This window comes from Vulpes vulpes, chromosome 1 (genome assembly GCF_048418805.1).
Source record: "Vulpes vulpes isolate BD-2025 chromosome 1, VulVul3, whole genome shotgun sequence".
Classification (NCBI taxonomy): Eukaryota; Metazoa; Chordata; class Mammalia; order Carnivora; family Canidae; genus Vulpes; species Vulpes vulpes.
Window position 1 is genome coordinate 104196311 of NC_132780.1, and position 17520 is coordinate 104213830.

Sequence of the window (17520 nt, forward strand, 5' to 3'; positions counted from 1 at the left end):
AATGGTCATTTAATGCTGATGGCCACTAGTTCTAAGGAGAATAAAAGGAACTAACATTTTTTTCTTTAAAGTTTTTTTTTTAATACAACATACTGCAGAGGTGAGGCATATATTTCAGTGATAATGAAAATTTTGCTTTATGATAAGACAATAATATGGACTCTGTTCTGAAGAAGGGACTATAGGCCTTTTACTTTTGTTTTTTCCCATCCTTAAACCTGCCCAGTTCTTGGCAAGTTGCAATATCAGTCCCCTGCAATACTACTCTATCAAATACAGCATCAGTTTGAAAACAATAAAATGTTTCCATCTCCAGTGACAGTGTCACCTAAGACCAGTTCTTGGCTAACAAATTATTTGATTCAATAGCAGTTTAAGCAAAAAAGATCATTACACATGGACAGAAGCTAGACTTTGAAAAATTGCACTACCTTTGCTAGTAAGAGTACTTTCTTTGCCCCAGAATTTTTATAGCACAATTTTGCATTGGTTATTTTAAGAACCCAAACCCTATATTCTTTTGAGAAATTATTTGGAAAATTCTGATCAGAGTAATGGGTCTTAATTGTCCAACATCTTTGTTTTTAAAGAAGTGGAAATAGCCCATGAAAATGATTGCTGCCCTTAGAAATATTCAATAGCAAGCAGCTCTTAAAGTGTTTATGCTGATTTTTAATTAAGCATAATTGGAGTTTCATGATAATGTTAACTGATAACAGTGGAGATATATTTACTTGGAATATTTGTTGTCAAGGGATAGAAGATTGATATTTGGTAAATGCCATCATAGAAAAAGCATTTTTAATAGCTAGAGGAACATTGTCATAAATTGAAAGAATTCTCTCCAGTAACGCACTACCCTATGTCCTACTTTATACAAACCTAATACACAGATGGAATATGGTTAAGTGTTATCAAGCAATATTTGTATTGCACTTCTTGCAATCTTCCCGAGATTTGTGCAGATACTCGAAAGACATGTGATCATCATTTGCCATTAAGAGAAAAGGAATACTTGACTATGTTACAAGCATTTTAGCTGAACATGTGTCAGTGCTGAATGGGGATCCTATATCCAAAATTATACTCACACCCTAAATTCCCATAGAGCAAGTACAGTGAGCAGAACTTTCTCGGGGATCATTTGGCAACAATCTGGCATCATTTCCCATTGACAGTGAGAAGCGCCCAGAGATAATCCAGTCTTTGGGTTGATAGATATTTCCCAAGATCCTCTATAATCCCTACCTCAAAAATATCCTTCTGTTCTCTGGCCCCCATCATCCAAAAAAAAAAAAAAATGTGAACAAAAGTAAAGGGAAAAAAAAAATCCAGTTGCCATGTGAAGATGCTGGTTTCTTCTATCTTTCCATGAAAAGAGAATTCCCCCTCTTCAATCCAGTATACTTCTCCATTTTCCTCACATTTTGATATGAGTTCAAAATTGTGTATTGGTCATTCACAGCAGCTTACAAAAGCAAGCTGTCACAGGAAAAGGAAAAAGCTGTAAAAGGAAAGTCATTTGCCTAAACCTATTTTTTTAACTTTTGACCATTTGTCTTATTGTTAGAGGATAACAATTTCAAATTTCATGTTGATTTTTTTCTCATGCCTACCATTTTAGTAAAACTCACCTGTCAAGACACTTCCTCTATTTTGCAAATGTCTCTTATTCAAATTAGCCTGAAAGTCAATCATCTGCCGTAAGCTCTTAATCGTACCTGAGATTTACTACATTCCCGTGTATGATACCCAGAAGATCCTGCTCCCGCATGTTGGAAAATATAGAAACATCCCCCTAAAGTCTCTTCTGAGCAGTAATAGGGACACTTACCGTACTGTGCAGGAGGCACCTTTGCTTGATTACGCCCAGTAGCTCTCTCTTCTCATCCCCACCAAAATCCAATAGTGGAATCCAGAAACCAACAACAGTGTTTTCTTCTTTTCTTTTTTGACACTCTTTCAGTTTTTGTTTTGTGGGCTTCAAAGCCACGGAGAGTTTGCAACCAGAGGCCACTGACAGTTCTGCAAAGGAGAGGCAGTGGGGAGCCCAATACTGACTGGGCCCAAACACTAAATATAACCCTCTTCCCTCGCCGGGCAGTGTCCTTCATACTCTGAAGACAGGCAACCTTGCCGAATCCTTCACCCTACTGCTTGCCAGTCTCCACAGAAGAAAGGGTCTAACTGAAGTGGGCTGCAGGATGAGGCGACCCAAAAACCGAGAGCCATCTGCCCAGAACAGACAAGTAGAGGCAGGTATAGGCTCTGTGAGTGTGTCTGTGTGTATGTGTGTATGTGTTTGCATGCCTGTGCCCAGCAGCTGCTCTTGAGATTAGAAGACACCACCCATTGGCAGGCAGCTCTGAAACACCCTCTTGGGTAATTTCAAGTTCATATTGCACATCTGGTCTGAGAGAAGAAACCTCCCAGGAAGGACAACCTGGGTCCCTTTCTTTGCCTTGTCACTGCCCCGAATATACTGTGAACCGTAATCAGCAGTGCCAGCATCTTAGAAATAAGTGCCCATATGGACATTAAATTGTACCTCATTTTGTACCCTGCAACCATGAACTGATGCAAACCTTGTTTGAGATTTAAGTAATAAGGGCATGACCTCTTCTTGACAGTTGTAACCCAAGGCACTGTAGAGATTTTCTATTATTAACGCCATGTTGAACTTTAACTTGAATGCCTGCCTGTTCCATTCAGTGTCATTTGAGATGTGAGTACAAAGTGCTGAGGAAGCTCTAGAGCAACATCCAAATGTAGGATATTATTTATTACTATTATTATTATTAATCAAGTTTTACATTATTCACATGTTCAGAGAAATCTCATACCTTACATTGCTAAAACTTGAAGAATCCAATTTTCTCTAAATAGTATTACTTGTTCCTATTGGAAGGATGGGGGCAGGAAGAAGGAGCTTATTCATTTGTTCATAAGTATGTGTTGTATCACCAATTAGGTATCAGGTCCTCTACCTGATAAGCCCACCACCATCCAGGCACTGAATCTGCACATTATTAATCTTCACAGCATCTCTCTAAGTAAGTCCTATATTGGTGATCAAATGAAAAGACCAAAGCTGAAAATATTTAAGTAACTTCCCCCAGAATCTCATGGATGGTAATATCAGATTGGAAATTCAGAATTAGATTTGAGTTACTCCATAACCCATACTCTTTATTTTTAACTTTAACATTGAAATCATTTCAAACTTAACAGAAAAGATAATAGAATAAATAATTCACATATACTTTCACCCACGTTTTCCAGTTCTTAACATTTTACCACATTTGCTTCTTCCTCTCCTCCTTCCTTTGCCCTCTCCCTCTGCCTCTCCCTTCCATGTGTTTATATGTGTGTATATAGTTTTTCCAAATCAATTCATATACTTTAGTGTGATTATTCTAAAAGGCAAGTACAGTCTTCTTTTTTTCTTTTATTGACATGTAATTGACATATAACAATTGACATATATTGACATATATTAGTTTCAGGTATAGAGCATAATGATTTGAGTTCACACATAATAGCCACAGTGTAACAGTCAAATTCAGTAAACTAACACTGTTATAATATTACCTTCTAACCCATAGTTTCCGTTCAGCTCTTCACTAAATGTCTCATTAATATCCTTCATAGGGAAAAAAATTTATTTTTTCTTTTGGGCAGGGTTATCTGTTGCATTTAGTTGTCATGATTCTGCTTCAATCTCAAACAGTTCTTTGGTCTTTCCTTGTGTTTTTGTCTTTTGACAATTTGAAGAGTATGTTTTGAAAAATGTTCCTCAGTTTAGGTGTGTGTGATGTTTTCTCATTATAAGACTTGAGTTTATGCATTTTTTGGCAGGTATACCACAGAAGCAATGCTATTTTCTTATAAGCATATCACAAGACACATAAACAGACACACCATGTCCATACCATTTGGTTAAGGTGGTGTCTGCCAGATATCTTTACTATAAATTATACATTTTCTGTTTGTAATAAATATTTTTCAGGAAGATACTTTGAGAATATGTAAATATATTGCTCCTAACTAAACTTTCTATTATAAGGAAGAACTTTCCATTCCCCACCTATTTTTGTATTCATTTATATCAGTGTGCACTTACAGATTTCTGTTTTATTCAATGAGTTATAATCCATTAATATCACTTTTTTGATAACAAAATGATCTCAGATTTGGTCAGTGAGAGATCCTTCAAGCTGGCTCTTGTGTTCTTTTGACAAGTCCTCGTTATTTTCCAAGTGCTTTCTTACTTTCTGGCACAAGAAAATGCACCATATGCATCTTGTACTTTCTCTACCCAGTCCCAGAATTAGCCTTATCTTTAAGGAAATCTGGGTCCATTATGGAAAACAGTATATAGAAACCGAGCTCTGGGCATTGGATGTGCCCATTGGACTAGAAGTGCCCATTGTTTCTAGGCCCTCTCAGCCAATAGAGGTAGGAAATAGACATGCACGCATACACCTATCACCATATCTATTGTGTACTCCCTCCCCCTGTCTGTCCCCCCCTTTCTATATTAAATACTAGGAGATCACATTGATAGCCTCAGCTCCGGTCTGACGCAGGGGTATTCTATCTTTTATTCTTCTCATGTTTATAACTTTCCACATTTACAACCAGGGATAGCCTGGCTTCTATTGTCCTAAACCATTTACTTACTTGTTCATTGCCGCTGTGTGTAACCAGTCTTCCAACCCTGCTGCCTGCTTCCTCAGACCTTCCAGTCTTTTTAGCCCCATCAACCCTAATCTCTCAAGGAAATGGGAGAAAAAGGATTTTTTTTTTTAAATAAAAGGAAAGGAGGAAGGTAAGAATCCCATGCTCTTTCTGTACCTTGAAGCATCTGTATTTTCATGATCATCATGCTATCTGTGTGAAGATGTCACAGAAACAAGTAAAGTTTATACCTGCTGAGGGAAGAGTTCAATTATTTATTCACTTAGTTATTTTTGTGCCTACTATGTGTCAGGCACATTGTTAAAGATGGATATGGTCCTTGCCTTTCTGAATGTATAATTCTAGTGGATTATTTTCATCATAGTTATTTATTAGTAACATTTTGTGGCAATGCTGTGTTAAGCACTTTATTTATGTTACTTAATTTTAATTCATATGGCATTCCCATGGGAAGAATAATGGATTTTTTCCTCACCTTACATATGAAGGAACTGAGGTTTTGAAAGATTTAGTAAACTTTCTAAGACCCATAAGCTATTTAGTGGGAGATTTGGAATTTGAATTTAGATTGGTCTGACTCCAGAGCCCCAGCTCTAGACACTTGAAAACCAAACCAGTAAGGTAGAATTATCCATCATGATAGAAATTATACATCCGGAAGGAATTATGATTTACCAGATCTTGAATGCAAACCCTCCCATAGAGCTATGTTGTCCAATACTTTAGCCACAAGCCACATGTGGCTATTAAGTACAAGACATGTGGCTAATGTGAATATAGATATACTGGGATTGTGATATACATAATTTCAAAGACTTATAAAAAATAATATAAAATATCTCAATTATTTTTATGTTGATTACATGTTGAAATGTCAATACTGGCTATTAAAAAAAAAAGAGGATACATTAAAATTATTTTTATTTTATTTCACAATAACCAAAAGGTAAAAACAACTCAAATATTCATCAAGAGATGAATAGATGAGTAAAATGTAATATATATATATATATGTATATATATACTAGAATATTATTCAGCCCTAAAAAGGAATAGAAGCCTGACACATGGATGAACCTTGAAGACATGTGAAGTGAAATAAGCCAGTCACAAAAGTACAAGTACTATATGATTTCACTTAGATGAGGTACCTAGAATAGTGAAATTCATAGAGACTGAACATAGAATAGAGTTTAAAAAGGCCAGAGAAGGGGAGAAAAGGGAGTTATTTGTATCATGGGTGCAGAGTTTCTATTTGGTGTGATAGAAAAATTCTGTAGATGAGCAGTGCTGATTGTAGCACACCATTGTGAATGTACTTAATGCCACTGAACTGTATACTCAAAAATGGTTAAGATGGTTTAAATTTCTCAATTTAAAAAAAAATGGTTAAGATGGCAAATTTTATGTTATATGTATTTTACCACAAATTTTTTAAAAATTATTTTTATCATTTCTTTTTACTTTTTAAATGCAGCTACTAGAAAATGTAACAGTGCATATATGGTTTGTATTATACCACTGTTAGACATCATTGCTATAGTATCATTTATGAATACATAAATGTACAGTATTTATCAAACTTTCCCTTTTCACATCCATACTTAAGATTCTAACACACCATAATGGGCCTAAATTAGACTTTACCTTCTGTTCTCTCAGTTTTAAAAGAGTTAAAAAAGGATGCTTTTCACTTAAAATTTATATTGGCAGCATAGACCTTTGAAAATAAGTAACTTTATGAAATAGTAGCCATTTGTTGTTTTAATAATTCTTAATATTCTATTTGCACAGTATCCACTGAGCATCTATTCCCACACTAACACAATTGTCTCTGCCTGTGTGTATGCTAAAATATAATTATTGTAAATTCCATCTCTATTAAAGTCTCCTTGGGTCCATGAAATTTGTATTATTAGTTTGTCAATTAAATTTCAAAAATTGAGCCCCCAAGTCAGACACCCTATCCCCTTCCTGTAGCTCTCCTGTCACAGTGTTTACCGAAAATGGGTATCTGCATAGGGAAGAAATAGAAGAGTGTTCTGGGCTCTCTATCCAAACAGAGAACTAAAGAAGCTGTGAGTAGATCTATACATAAGCAGAACAAGCTCTCTAAAGATGTCATATTCCCACCTATTCATGGGTGACGTAGGAACTAAGTATAGAAGGAAAATATCAAGAAAAAAAATATTCCTAATCTCTTAATGGTCACTTCCTCATTAACTCTGACCTTCAGTTTCCTTCTCTGTGAAGGTGTTGCACTGAAAAAGATGATATCTTCATGCTATTTTAGTACTAACATTCTGTGAGTCTTTTAACTGACACTTGCGAGTGATTAAGGAGCCCTAACCCTATAGTTTTCTGGAGTCTTCTTAGCAATTATTACTATTGATATCTTCAAGGTCTTGAGAGAGATATAAAGTACTCGTTCTCAAAAATATGGTGAGGTTTAAACTGATTTGCTTATTCATTTTTTTCTGTTTGTTTCTATGAATTGTGAAAAGAAATGTGGGGTTCTCCTTAGCAGAGCTGGATCAAAGGACAATATTCCCTGGGCATACCTCACTTTTTCTTCACTCAGAATCCAGGGCCCATCTTCTTCACTGTCCTCTCCCCGTCCAAGTAGATTTTGTCCTTCCATGGTGCTCCCAGGGCTTAAAGGCACCTTACCCTTAGTCCACATTATTATAATTGCCAACATATTTGTCTCCCCCTTGCTAGACTAGGTATTCCTAGAGTGCAGCTTGCACCTTTCAGCATAGTAGCCCCCACCCCTCATATACAGTCAGTGCACAATAAGCATATATTGGATGGAGGAAACATCACCAAACACCTTGACCAAGTGGATGAAGGGAAGAAGCAGCTTGAGAATAAAGCAGCATTAGGACAGCATCTTAGTAAGCTGAATAGTAAAGAAATAAGAAAAGCACACATATTAAAACATTTTTAAATTCCAGGACTTTAAATTTTTTTCCTAACAAACATTTTACCAGCAGTAAAATTGGTGAATTTAAATTTCAACATATTATCCTTTCCTTTATGTCCCCTAAGGCTGAAATTAATTATTTACATGTAAAAATGAAAGGTCTGGATAATTGAACAATAGAAAAATATTTTCAAGTAAACAAGTCTAATTAGGGAAACCTGGTATAATGAAGGGTTCCCTCCACTTCCTTTGAAATCCACTTGAGGATAATATTTTGGAATTACACATATTTTAGGGTTTCACATTTTTCTAAAGTGAAATTCATATTAATAAGTTAACTTTAAAAAAAGAAAGATGAGGAAAACATGTTCTTGAGTTCTGAATCTTGTTGTTGCAAATAATTTGTACTCTTCGGTTTCCAGGGGCTATTTCTTCATATACTTTACAAATGCCAAATACCAGGTGGCAGCTGTTTTAGCTCTAAGGCATTCCTCAAGTGTCCTGTTTTCGTGTCATTATGTAATGCTTTTCTCTTCGCATGGCTGTCATCACTCAGTGGCCTTGTCGAGGTATATCACTGCATAGCTCTCTTCACTTTTGCATCTATATTCATTTTCCAAATGGGCACTGGTTCTCTGAAAACTAGAGGAAAAGAAGAGAAGAAATAATTCTGACAACATCTCAAATTGGACCAACGTTTTCTCCTTGGCTAGAAAGTTCCTTTGTGAACAGGAAAATATATGAGTTGAAGCTTTTCTCTCTTCTCAACCCTTCTTTTCTTTAAAAATGTTATTTCATCCTAGTCTCCTTTTCCTTACTGACTGCACATCTTATAGATACGTTGTATCAGCAGAGAACTTGTTTCATTTTTTTTAAGATTTTTTTTTTTTTATTTGAGAGAGAGAAAGAGCATGAACAGGGGGAGGAGGGGCATGGCTTCCCACTAAGCAGGGAGCCCGATGCGGGGCTCCATCCCAGGACTTGAGCCAAAGTCAGACACTTAACGGACTGAACCACCCAGGCACCCCTAGAACTTGTTTTTCAGCTCAAATTTTGCTTTCGTAACTGTTGTGTCTGATAGCTAAAGGGCAGCTGTATACACCCATAAGCACAATTTTCAGTTCATTACAAGGGATATTTCCTGAGTGCCCATAATACGCTGTGCATGATGCTAGGTCTTGGTACTATAAAGATGAAACAAAATGCTGCTCTGTTTCTGTCCTTCAAATACTCACAGTCTAATAGGAGAGGCACATGTCAAAATTCCAGTTTTTTAAAAATTATTTATTTGAGAGAGAGAGTGAAAGAGCACAAATAGGGGGAGGGGCAGAAAGAGAAGGAGAAGCAGGCTCCCCTGCTGAGCTGGGAGCTCCATGCAGAGCTCAATTCCAAGACCCTGAGACGCAAGCCGAAGGCAGACACCCAAAAGACTGAGCCACCCAGGAGCCCCTCAAAATTCTAATTTTAATGGGCTGAGCAGTATAACGGGGGGCTTAACATAATGCTGAGTCTTCCTAAGCTGGAAGTCAAGGAGGTACACAGGGTGAAGGGGGGAGGTGGGGCTATTTGGACTGGAACCTTGGGGGAGGAGTAGTTGGTTTCTGCCAGGGGAAGGGTAAGAGCGCAGGCATCCCGGGGAGGGGACATGATGTGAGCACAAGCATGCTGACAGGAAAGCACATGATGGGTTCAGCAATGGCAAGTGGCTCCCATGCCTGGAGCACAGGGGTATGGTGTCCAGTTCTATACTGTGGAAAGTAGAATATGTATTTGAGCCAAAATGTTAAGGGCCTCGGATTCTTTGATGCTAGATATTATAACTACCCTGTGGACAGTGAGGAGCCACCCATGACATTTTAGCAGAAAAATTGTAGACAGGAAGGTATAGTAGGAAATCCACAGGATTTGGAACCAGAGGCCTTTTTCTGGGACCCTGGAATGTTTCACCTGAAAAGGAACTCAGAGCTCATCTAATTTTAGCCGCTTGTTCTACTCATGAAAATTGTGTGACTCAGCTTTAAATTTCACACCACTTGGTGCCCTCTACTTGACAGAAAGCCTTAGAGAAGCCTCTGTGCCAACAGCTTCCCTAAAGTCATCCCTGGGTTTAAGCAAGGTTATTCCCCCTGTGCCCTGAGGGGACCGTGAGTGTCACCTCTGTGCACTTTTACTGATAAGGGTGCTAGGACCTCAGAGCCAGCCTAGAGGAGGGAATGAGAGATAGGGGAGGCTGCTGTAGCCTGGGGACCAGTGGCATACATGGCAATGGGGTATTTCTACCTGGCAGAGAGAATCTGGGCAGGTAGCTCCAACACGATTCCAAGTGAGCTGCCTGGGTTGAGGTCGGGTCCCACGCAGCAATTATGGAATGAGGAGCAGAAGACATGGAAAGATGAGAATTATGCTAAGGAATCTGAACCCCAAATAAACTAGGTGCTGAGCAGAGGTACAGTCCTAGCAGAGAAGTCTAATACACTGAGGAAACCAGGGGGAAAAGTTGATCCTAAGAGTTGAGCAGATCAGGAGGTGATTGGAGAAAGGCTGCTGTTCATCCAGCAGGCAAGTACCCAGAGAGCCCTCCAGAGAGCATCTCTAGGCAGGAAAACATTTCTAGGCATCTTTTTCTGGTGTGGCCAGGCTCCTGGTAGCTCATCAGACTTGGTTCTCAAAGAACCAGGCAGGACACAGTCTAAAGACTTGAGATCTTCCCTTTTAGCCCCTGGGCAGGGTTGGGAAAGCAGGGCCTAGCACCCAAGTTTCCAGGCAATGCCATGGTTTGGCATCCCAGGCCAGAGCCAAATGGCAGGGAGACAAGGGTGTCCTGCTGGGACCGGCTTCACAATAGCTTCCCAGGAATACGTTGTAGTATTCATTCTCCGTCTTGGGGGCTTGATGTTAAGGTTCTTTTGTAATTTTGCTTAAGAAGCACCATACTACATATATAATAGCAACTCTGCTTTCAACCACAAATATCTTTAAATGAGAAAGGGCTAAAAAAAAAAAGAGAGAGAGAGAGAGAGAGAAAGGGCTAACCTCCCCCCCCCCCCCATTTAAAATGCATTGTGTGCCAAACCGTGTGTTTTAAAACAGTCATTGTGAAGCTTTCTAATTGTAGCCATAAGTTAGTTCTCCGTTCTCTCAGCCTCTCAAGTTCAGTCAGGGTGGTCCTGGTTAAAATGAATACATGAAAAACCTCTAGCAGAAATCCAAGATTTACAATAATAGTATTTATGATAGTAAAATCACAAAATAAAAAGATGTTCCTCTTACGTTGTTTTTTTTTTTTAATTTACGATTTGCGATTGTAATCATTCATTTACTCAACAATTATTTCTTGTGTGTCTGCTATGTCCAACCACTATCCTGAGTGCTAGGAATATGATATTTAAAAAGCAGATGTTATTGGCTCCTGCCATCTCGGAATTTAAAGTATCTGGATCTATTCATAAAATAAAAATAAGTTGTTATTTTTATTTATTTATTTTAAATTTTTTAATCAAATACTAAATTTATTTAAGTCTATTTATCAAATAAAGAGAAGTTAATAAACCAGATAGTTACAACTTGAGCTAGTGCTATGGTAGGACGTAAGAGAAAATCAGGACAAAGAATGAAGAGGAAAGGGAGGGCCTACTTTATATGTGAGAGGAGACCTCTGACAAGTTGATATTTAAGCTGAGACCTAAGTAATGGAAAGGAGTTAGACCAGAAGTAGTAGTCTAGGTATGAGAACAGTAAGTGTAAAGGCTCTGAGGGAAGAAAGGAATTAGTATGTTCTAGGAACCACGGGATGTCAACTGTGGCTTGGGAATTGTGGGAGACTGTAGGGGTAAGTGCAGGACCTGGGGTGGGGGGGGTACTTGTGGTAGGGAGTATAGGTGTTAGTATTAATGCAAACTGCTGTGGATTTCTAAGATGGAGGATTACATAATCCTATTTACATCTTTAAAAGATCTTTCTGGCTCTCATGTGGCAAGTGGAGGGAGTCAGAGTGGTTACCGGGGGCAAGGTCATCCCTGGGTGATGACCAGGAATTCATGGACTCTAGACAACTTGTCATTACTTTTTCTTCAGTGCTTTCCCCCTACATGCCCGAATCATTTCTTTGCCTGGTGGCTAGTAGAGGAAAAGATACCAGAAGCACTGCCTTTCCTCAGAAGCAAACAGTCACGTGAGCCATTCCGGTAGGGCCCTGCTCCTAACACTTTTTTGTTGGAATCCTACATGTCATTTTCACTTTGCAAGTTTGTGAAACTTATGCCATTTGACCACTGTCCTTGAGCTGTGTTCCTGGTGCACAGAAAGGATTCAGTAAATGTTTGCTAAATTGACTTGACTTAGATTCCCAGTGGAGTGAATAGAGAGGGAGAATTAGAAAGGCCAAAAGGATCCTCTACTTCCTCCCTGAAAATGATATGTATCAGTGGGCTACGATGGCTCTTAAACAGTATTTTCAGTTTATGGTAGATATAGGTCAGGGATGACTACAGTTATTCTCTGCTAAAATAAAAGGTGCTGTGTATATGCAAAAAAGTTTTTTTAAAGTGCATCTGGTTAGAGTTTAATGTGGCTGAAAAAAATCACTATTTCTTTCATGTTTCAGTTACTCAAATATGACTAAAAATGTGCTTTGGAGATTTTCCAAAATAAAAACTCTTGAGGTGAGAGAAATTCCAGCCCCAACAATAACTTGAAAATTGGAGGTTGGAATAGTAACTGTTTTTTCAACTGTCTTAACTCTGTCACCAACACTATGATGATTTGATTACATGTGACAAGTCTGGTTTCTGGCCATTAAACTGCACACTTCAGCTACAGGCACCAGTCTTTCCCTTCTTTTCTTTCAACCATGTATCAATCTGGAGGAAGAAATAAGAATGACGGGGAAAGAGGTTGGGGAGCTCGGGCCTTCCCAATGACCCGCAGGTCACAACTGGTGCTGGTGACCCTGACCTGCTCAGCAGCCCCTTGTAATCAAAGGCTTGCAGCAAACTAGTCATAGGGTGTTTCTCTCCCTGTCCTCACAGTCCTCAGCACCCAGTCGTGTTATTCGGGTGCCATTTGCTTACTTGACCATCAGGGACATCCCAGAAGGGGAAAAACATCCCCAAATAGCAAAGGGCCACCTGGGAGCCAGGTGAGAAGGGAAGGGACAATAGTCTTAGTGATGTCATGGATATAACTCTCTCGGTACAGTGGCTGGCACAGAGCGGAGTCACCCAATGTATGGTGATGGCAGCTGCTGCCACTGTTACTTCTGTTCTTGATGGCGGTGATTTATAAATTGATTAGATGTGTATGAGTCTTAGACTGTCAGATACCAGCTTTCAGCCTCACCTCTTTCCACTCTGTTCCTCACCCTTCCCAGCCCTTCAGGCACTGCTTGACAATCCCTTTAAGTAAGAGCTGTTGTCTTAATTTGCTCCTGTATTTTAGTCATCCCTGTTCATGGTACTGTTATTCCAACATCTCCCATCTGGTAATTGGTGTTCCTTCTAATAGCCACTGTGAATGCCTTTATCTGGGAGGAGATAAATCTTCAGAAGTCCAAAGGCACCTACCTCTGTGTGTCACTCTAGCCACATAGTTCATGCCCTGGCTTCTTCCTCTTCCTCATACAAAGGGTAGTTTTGTTAACCATCTCACCTAAGGGCTTCTCAGAACATAACTCAGTTAATTTCTTCAATCATCTTTTGCACTTTGCTAAAGAGCTCTGTGATCTCAGGTGCCTCATTTTGCTGGAAAGGGAGGGACATGGCACATCTGATCCCTCACTTAGGCAGGAAATAACCATTTCAATTAGGGGCCTGGGAAACGCATCTCTTTGCAAAAGGAATTGCTATTTCTCTGGCAATTGGCTTCCTTCCTTCTGCCCCCAAGCCCACCCTTGAAAGTCATGGCTAGGCATCTCTGTCAATGAAATAAATATTGTAATGGGTCCAGTAATTAGCAGGCAGGATTATGTTTGGGCTGTAACCTGACTCTAATTGCTGACCTCAGAGAATTAATTTCACATGACATAGCACCTTAGCTGTATGCTAGCTTAGGAGTTTCCACTCTTCTCTCCCTTTCAGCCAGATCACTTTTTCTATTTCTGGGCTTGTTGTGTCGATGAGTCAGGTGGCCCCAGACTCTTCCTGTGGATGAAAGGGGCACTCCTGACTTGGCTGTATTTTCTGAGTATATAAATTATAAAAAAGGAAAAACTCTGGCATAAAAGTAAGGGAACCTGGAGGGTTGAGTAAGGAAAGTATAAAATAGCCAATATAAATAAACCCTGGCCCTGGGCCTGCATGCAACAAGATGTACAGCACAGAAAATGACATTCAGAAATAATGCTTTTCTGTATTAAAAGTCATCATAAGGAATGTAAGATATAAAAGATCATGCTAATATTTGCCACCAAGTCCTTATCATGAAGTTGAACCAATTTATAAAGTAAGGCAAAACATCTCTATGAAGACGTGTCTTTCCGTATCATAGTAGGTGAGGTTTTGTCTCTTCCCCTGGAACATTGTGGAAAAAGTCACCATGCTCGCCTCCATGGGTCCTGAAACTGTTTCAACAGCAAATAAGTTCTTCACTGAGGTCTCCTGCTTTGATTTCTGTAAAAAAAGTTCAGAGAAATGACGTACTTTTCATGTTCTTTAAAACATGACATGGTAGGTTCTCTTGTATACCAAAAAAACAGCATGAAAACCAAAATCGCCTTTTAAGGCCTCATTCAAAGCTGGCAGATTATCAAAGAAAATTGCTGCGCGTTATGACTTCATTGATATTATTAAGAGCCAAAAATGGTTGTACTTCTCCTGAGTAATTGATTGTTCTGTTGTTACTGTTTTAGCCCATGGCTATTCTGAATATGTGACAAGGTTTCCTTTTTCTCATTGGCTCATAGAAACTTAGAATCATATTTGTGCCCAGTCCATAGCAAATATATAGGTCATTATGACATCTTTATTGTAACTTAGATTATTATTTTTCTCGTATTTGCTCCCACTTCTAATTTATAGTGCCTTATTTTTCTGTAACCTTGTAAGCTGCCTTAAACCTTTTCTAGAATAAAGTGGCCCACAGTGGACTAGTTATATTTTAAAACTGAAAGACGTTGAGCAGAGCAAGAGAGAGGTTAACCAAGGTAAAAAAAAAAAAAGCAGCAGGCAAACTATACAAATGTCAGCAGCTTAAACCTCAGCTTCCTCATCTGTAAAATACAGACCTCCAGCATTTTTGAGGGGCTCAAAATTATCAAATGTGAACATACTTTATAGATTGCAGAGCTCTGTGCAGCTTTGTTGTGATTATTTTAAAGCCATTATTAAGGAGATTATGTAGTACCAAGCTCTCGACCCAATCTTCATTTCCATCCAGTAAAAGGACCTTCCCCAGGAAGTGTCTTTCTGAGAGCAGAGCCCAGGTGCTTCAGAGAGTGTTCTCGGGGGTCTCCTCCAATAAAGGACCATAATCCTCAGAGCAACACAGAAGCAATAGCCTCTCTTCAATGATGAGCCTGACAGGGTTCTGTTCCTGGGCCATTCCAGGGACCAGGAAACCTTGATCAAGACCTGGAAAATATCTGGTCAGCAAATCCTATTTACCTTAATGTTTCAGCATCCTTTGAGATGGTTGATGTGAGCATCTACAGAAAATTCCACAGTGCAGGTCCCTTCACTGCATAAGTGTTCCCTTTTAGATTTGGGGACCCCAAGAGCACCCCATCTCCCGCTTGGAAATGTATAGAATCATCATCTAATTGTTGACCTAATCCCAAAATTAGAACCTCTAGGCAGGGGGAGATTTATGGAATGGAGGGCATGTGGACAGCCCTTGGTGATCACTGCCTAGCCATTCTTATTAACGAGCTTATTAGAAATAGTTCTGCTCTCAAGCAAATTGAGGCAGGAAAGAAAGACTGAGAACCACAGCCCAAATGATCCATTCTTATCAGAGATAAAGTAGATTTTTAAAGTGGTTTCTGGTCAGGCAAAGCTTCCCATAGATTCCACCAGCATCATGATCAAGGCCATAGACCAGGCAGTGCAGTCTTGAGTGTGAGAGAGAGCCCGAGCTATCTGTGTGGAAATGCTTGCTCCCCTGCATAGTGGCGGAAGGTCCTGGGCCAGACCCTGCACCTTGCCAAATTTTGGCTCTGAAAAATGGAGATTATGAGGTTTACGTTACACTGTACATGTAAAGTGCAGAGCACTGGGCTCTGGGAGGTAGGAGAGGGAAGGAATGATCTTTACAACCTGGGCCCAGCCCTCCTTTCAAGCTTCATTTCCCCCAGCATACTTATGTGCACCCACAAGGACTTCCCCCGGCCCTCTCATGTCTGTGACTTGGACATGCTATTCTAGAACACTCTTTCTTTCCTGGTTTGTGCATTGAACTCCTACTCTTTCTTCAGCATTCAGATGAGATTCACTTCTGAATGCCTTTCCTGATAGACACCAACAGATCCTTGCACTAACAGGATGTAGGGTTCTGTCCTCTTTGTCCCCCTACTGCTGCATACTCTGTGTTGCATTTTCATTGTTTATATAAGATTTATTATTGGGTATTATGTTTATTTCATTTAAAAAAGACAAAGAAATTCCAATTTATCTTAAAAATAAAATGATAGCATATGGTAGAGAAGCTGTTAACATTTTTTTATAATTTTAAACACCATTAGAAATTGTATGTTGTGAAAGACAAGCCAAGAGAGCTAAATGTATATTTTTTATTGAGGTATAATTTACACTTACTGAAGTACTCAGATCTTAAACGTACTATTCAATCAGTTTTGACCAAGACCTAGCACATTTCAGTCACATCTGAAAATTCCCCAAGGGCCCTTTCCAGTCAGCCCCTCCCACCCCATCCTGCCGCACAGTAGCAACCACTGATAGGATTTCTCTCGTTCTGTGCCACTGTTGCCTACTCTAGAAGCTCATAGAAATGGAATCATACAGGATGTACTTTGTCATATCCTGCTTCTTTGATTCAGTAATGCTTTTGGGACTCATCAACATTGTTGGCATGTATCAGTAGCCCATCTTTAATTGTTTAGTAGTATTTCATCATACAAATACACCAAAACTTATTTAACTGTTTTCTACTGATGGCATCTATCACATTGTGGATTTTTTATTTTAATTTTTAAATTAGACAGTAAAATTAGCCTTTTTTTTTTCTTTTGGCATGCAAGTCTATGAATTTTAACACACACACAGACTTCTGTGACCACCACCAAAATCAGTAAGCAGACAGTTCCATCACCGTAGAAAACTCCCTACTGCTATTTCTTTATAGTCCCACTTCCCCCAAACCCCAAGTCCCTCATGACTCTATACTTGTTCTCCATCACTAGAGCATCACATTGCATTTTACTTGTTTATATATATATCTGTTGTTCTCACTGTATGGTCAGCTCATTAGAGTAAAGACCATCTCTTATTCATCTTGTCTCCTCAAGGCTTAGCACAGTACCTGGTGCATACCAGATGCTTATTAAATACTTGAAGGATGAATGATTTAATGTCCATATAAGCACATAATGAATCCTTTCATAATTCTTAGGAGGGAAAGAGAAACAGAAAGCTGAAGGAAGCCAACGTTAACTTTGTTCTAAGAAATCTTAGGCCTTTTTTTTTTCCAGAGAAATAGTGATTTTTATGATTGCAAGAAATTCTAAAGAGTGCTGTCTGGTGATTGCCACTTGAGAGAATACTTTGAGTCACACAAATTAAGTAAGCTCCCATAAAAGGAATTCAGCAAATGTTTAATTATACTAAAAATATTACTGCTGGTAAGTTTGAACATGGAAATTAAAAAGGGAAAAGTAAAGCATGCTTCTTTGTCTATTACCTATTTCTATATTCCAGAAGTCTAAAACTCTCCCCCAGAGTCTC

The 17520-nt window shown here is 39.0% G+C and overlaps 2 protein-coding genes across 7 annotated transcripts in view; one reads left to right on the forward strand and one right to left on the reverse strand.

The window, feature by feature from the left end:
* The window catches only part of FILIP1L (filamin A interacting protein 1 like), a 296680-nt gene extending 294591 nt beyond the window's left edge, over window positions 1-2089 (reverse strand). The window contains exon 1 of the mRNA XM_072721534.1: window positions 1835-2089. The gene's annotated coding sequence lies outside the window, so the exon portion shown is untranslated. The remainder of the gene's footprint in view (window positions 1-1834) is intronic.
* CMSS1 (cms1 ribosomal small subunit homolog) overlaps window positions 1-17520 on the forward strand; it is a 383859-nt gene that overhangs the window by 301581 nt on the left and 64758 nt on the right. Inside the window, exon 1 of one of the 6 annotated variants that reach the window (XM_072721601.1) lies at window positions 2128-2259. The exons of the other annotated variants lie outside the window; for them this stretch is intronic. Coding sequence (XP_072577702.1) covers window positions 2205-2259 — 55 coding nt within the window. The 5' untranslated portion in view covers window positions 2128-2204. Of the gene's footprint in view, window positions 1-2127; window positions 2260-17520 lie in introns of those variants that run through there. 6 annotated transcript variants of the gene reach the window in all.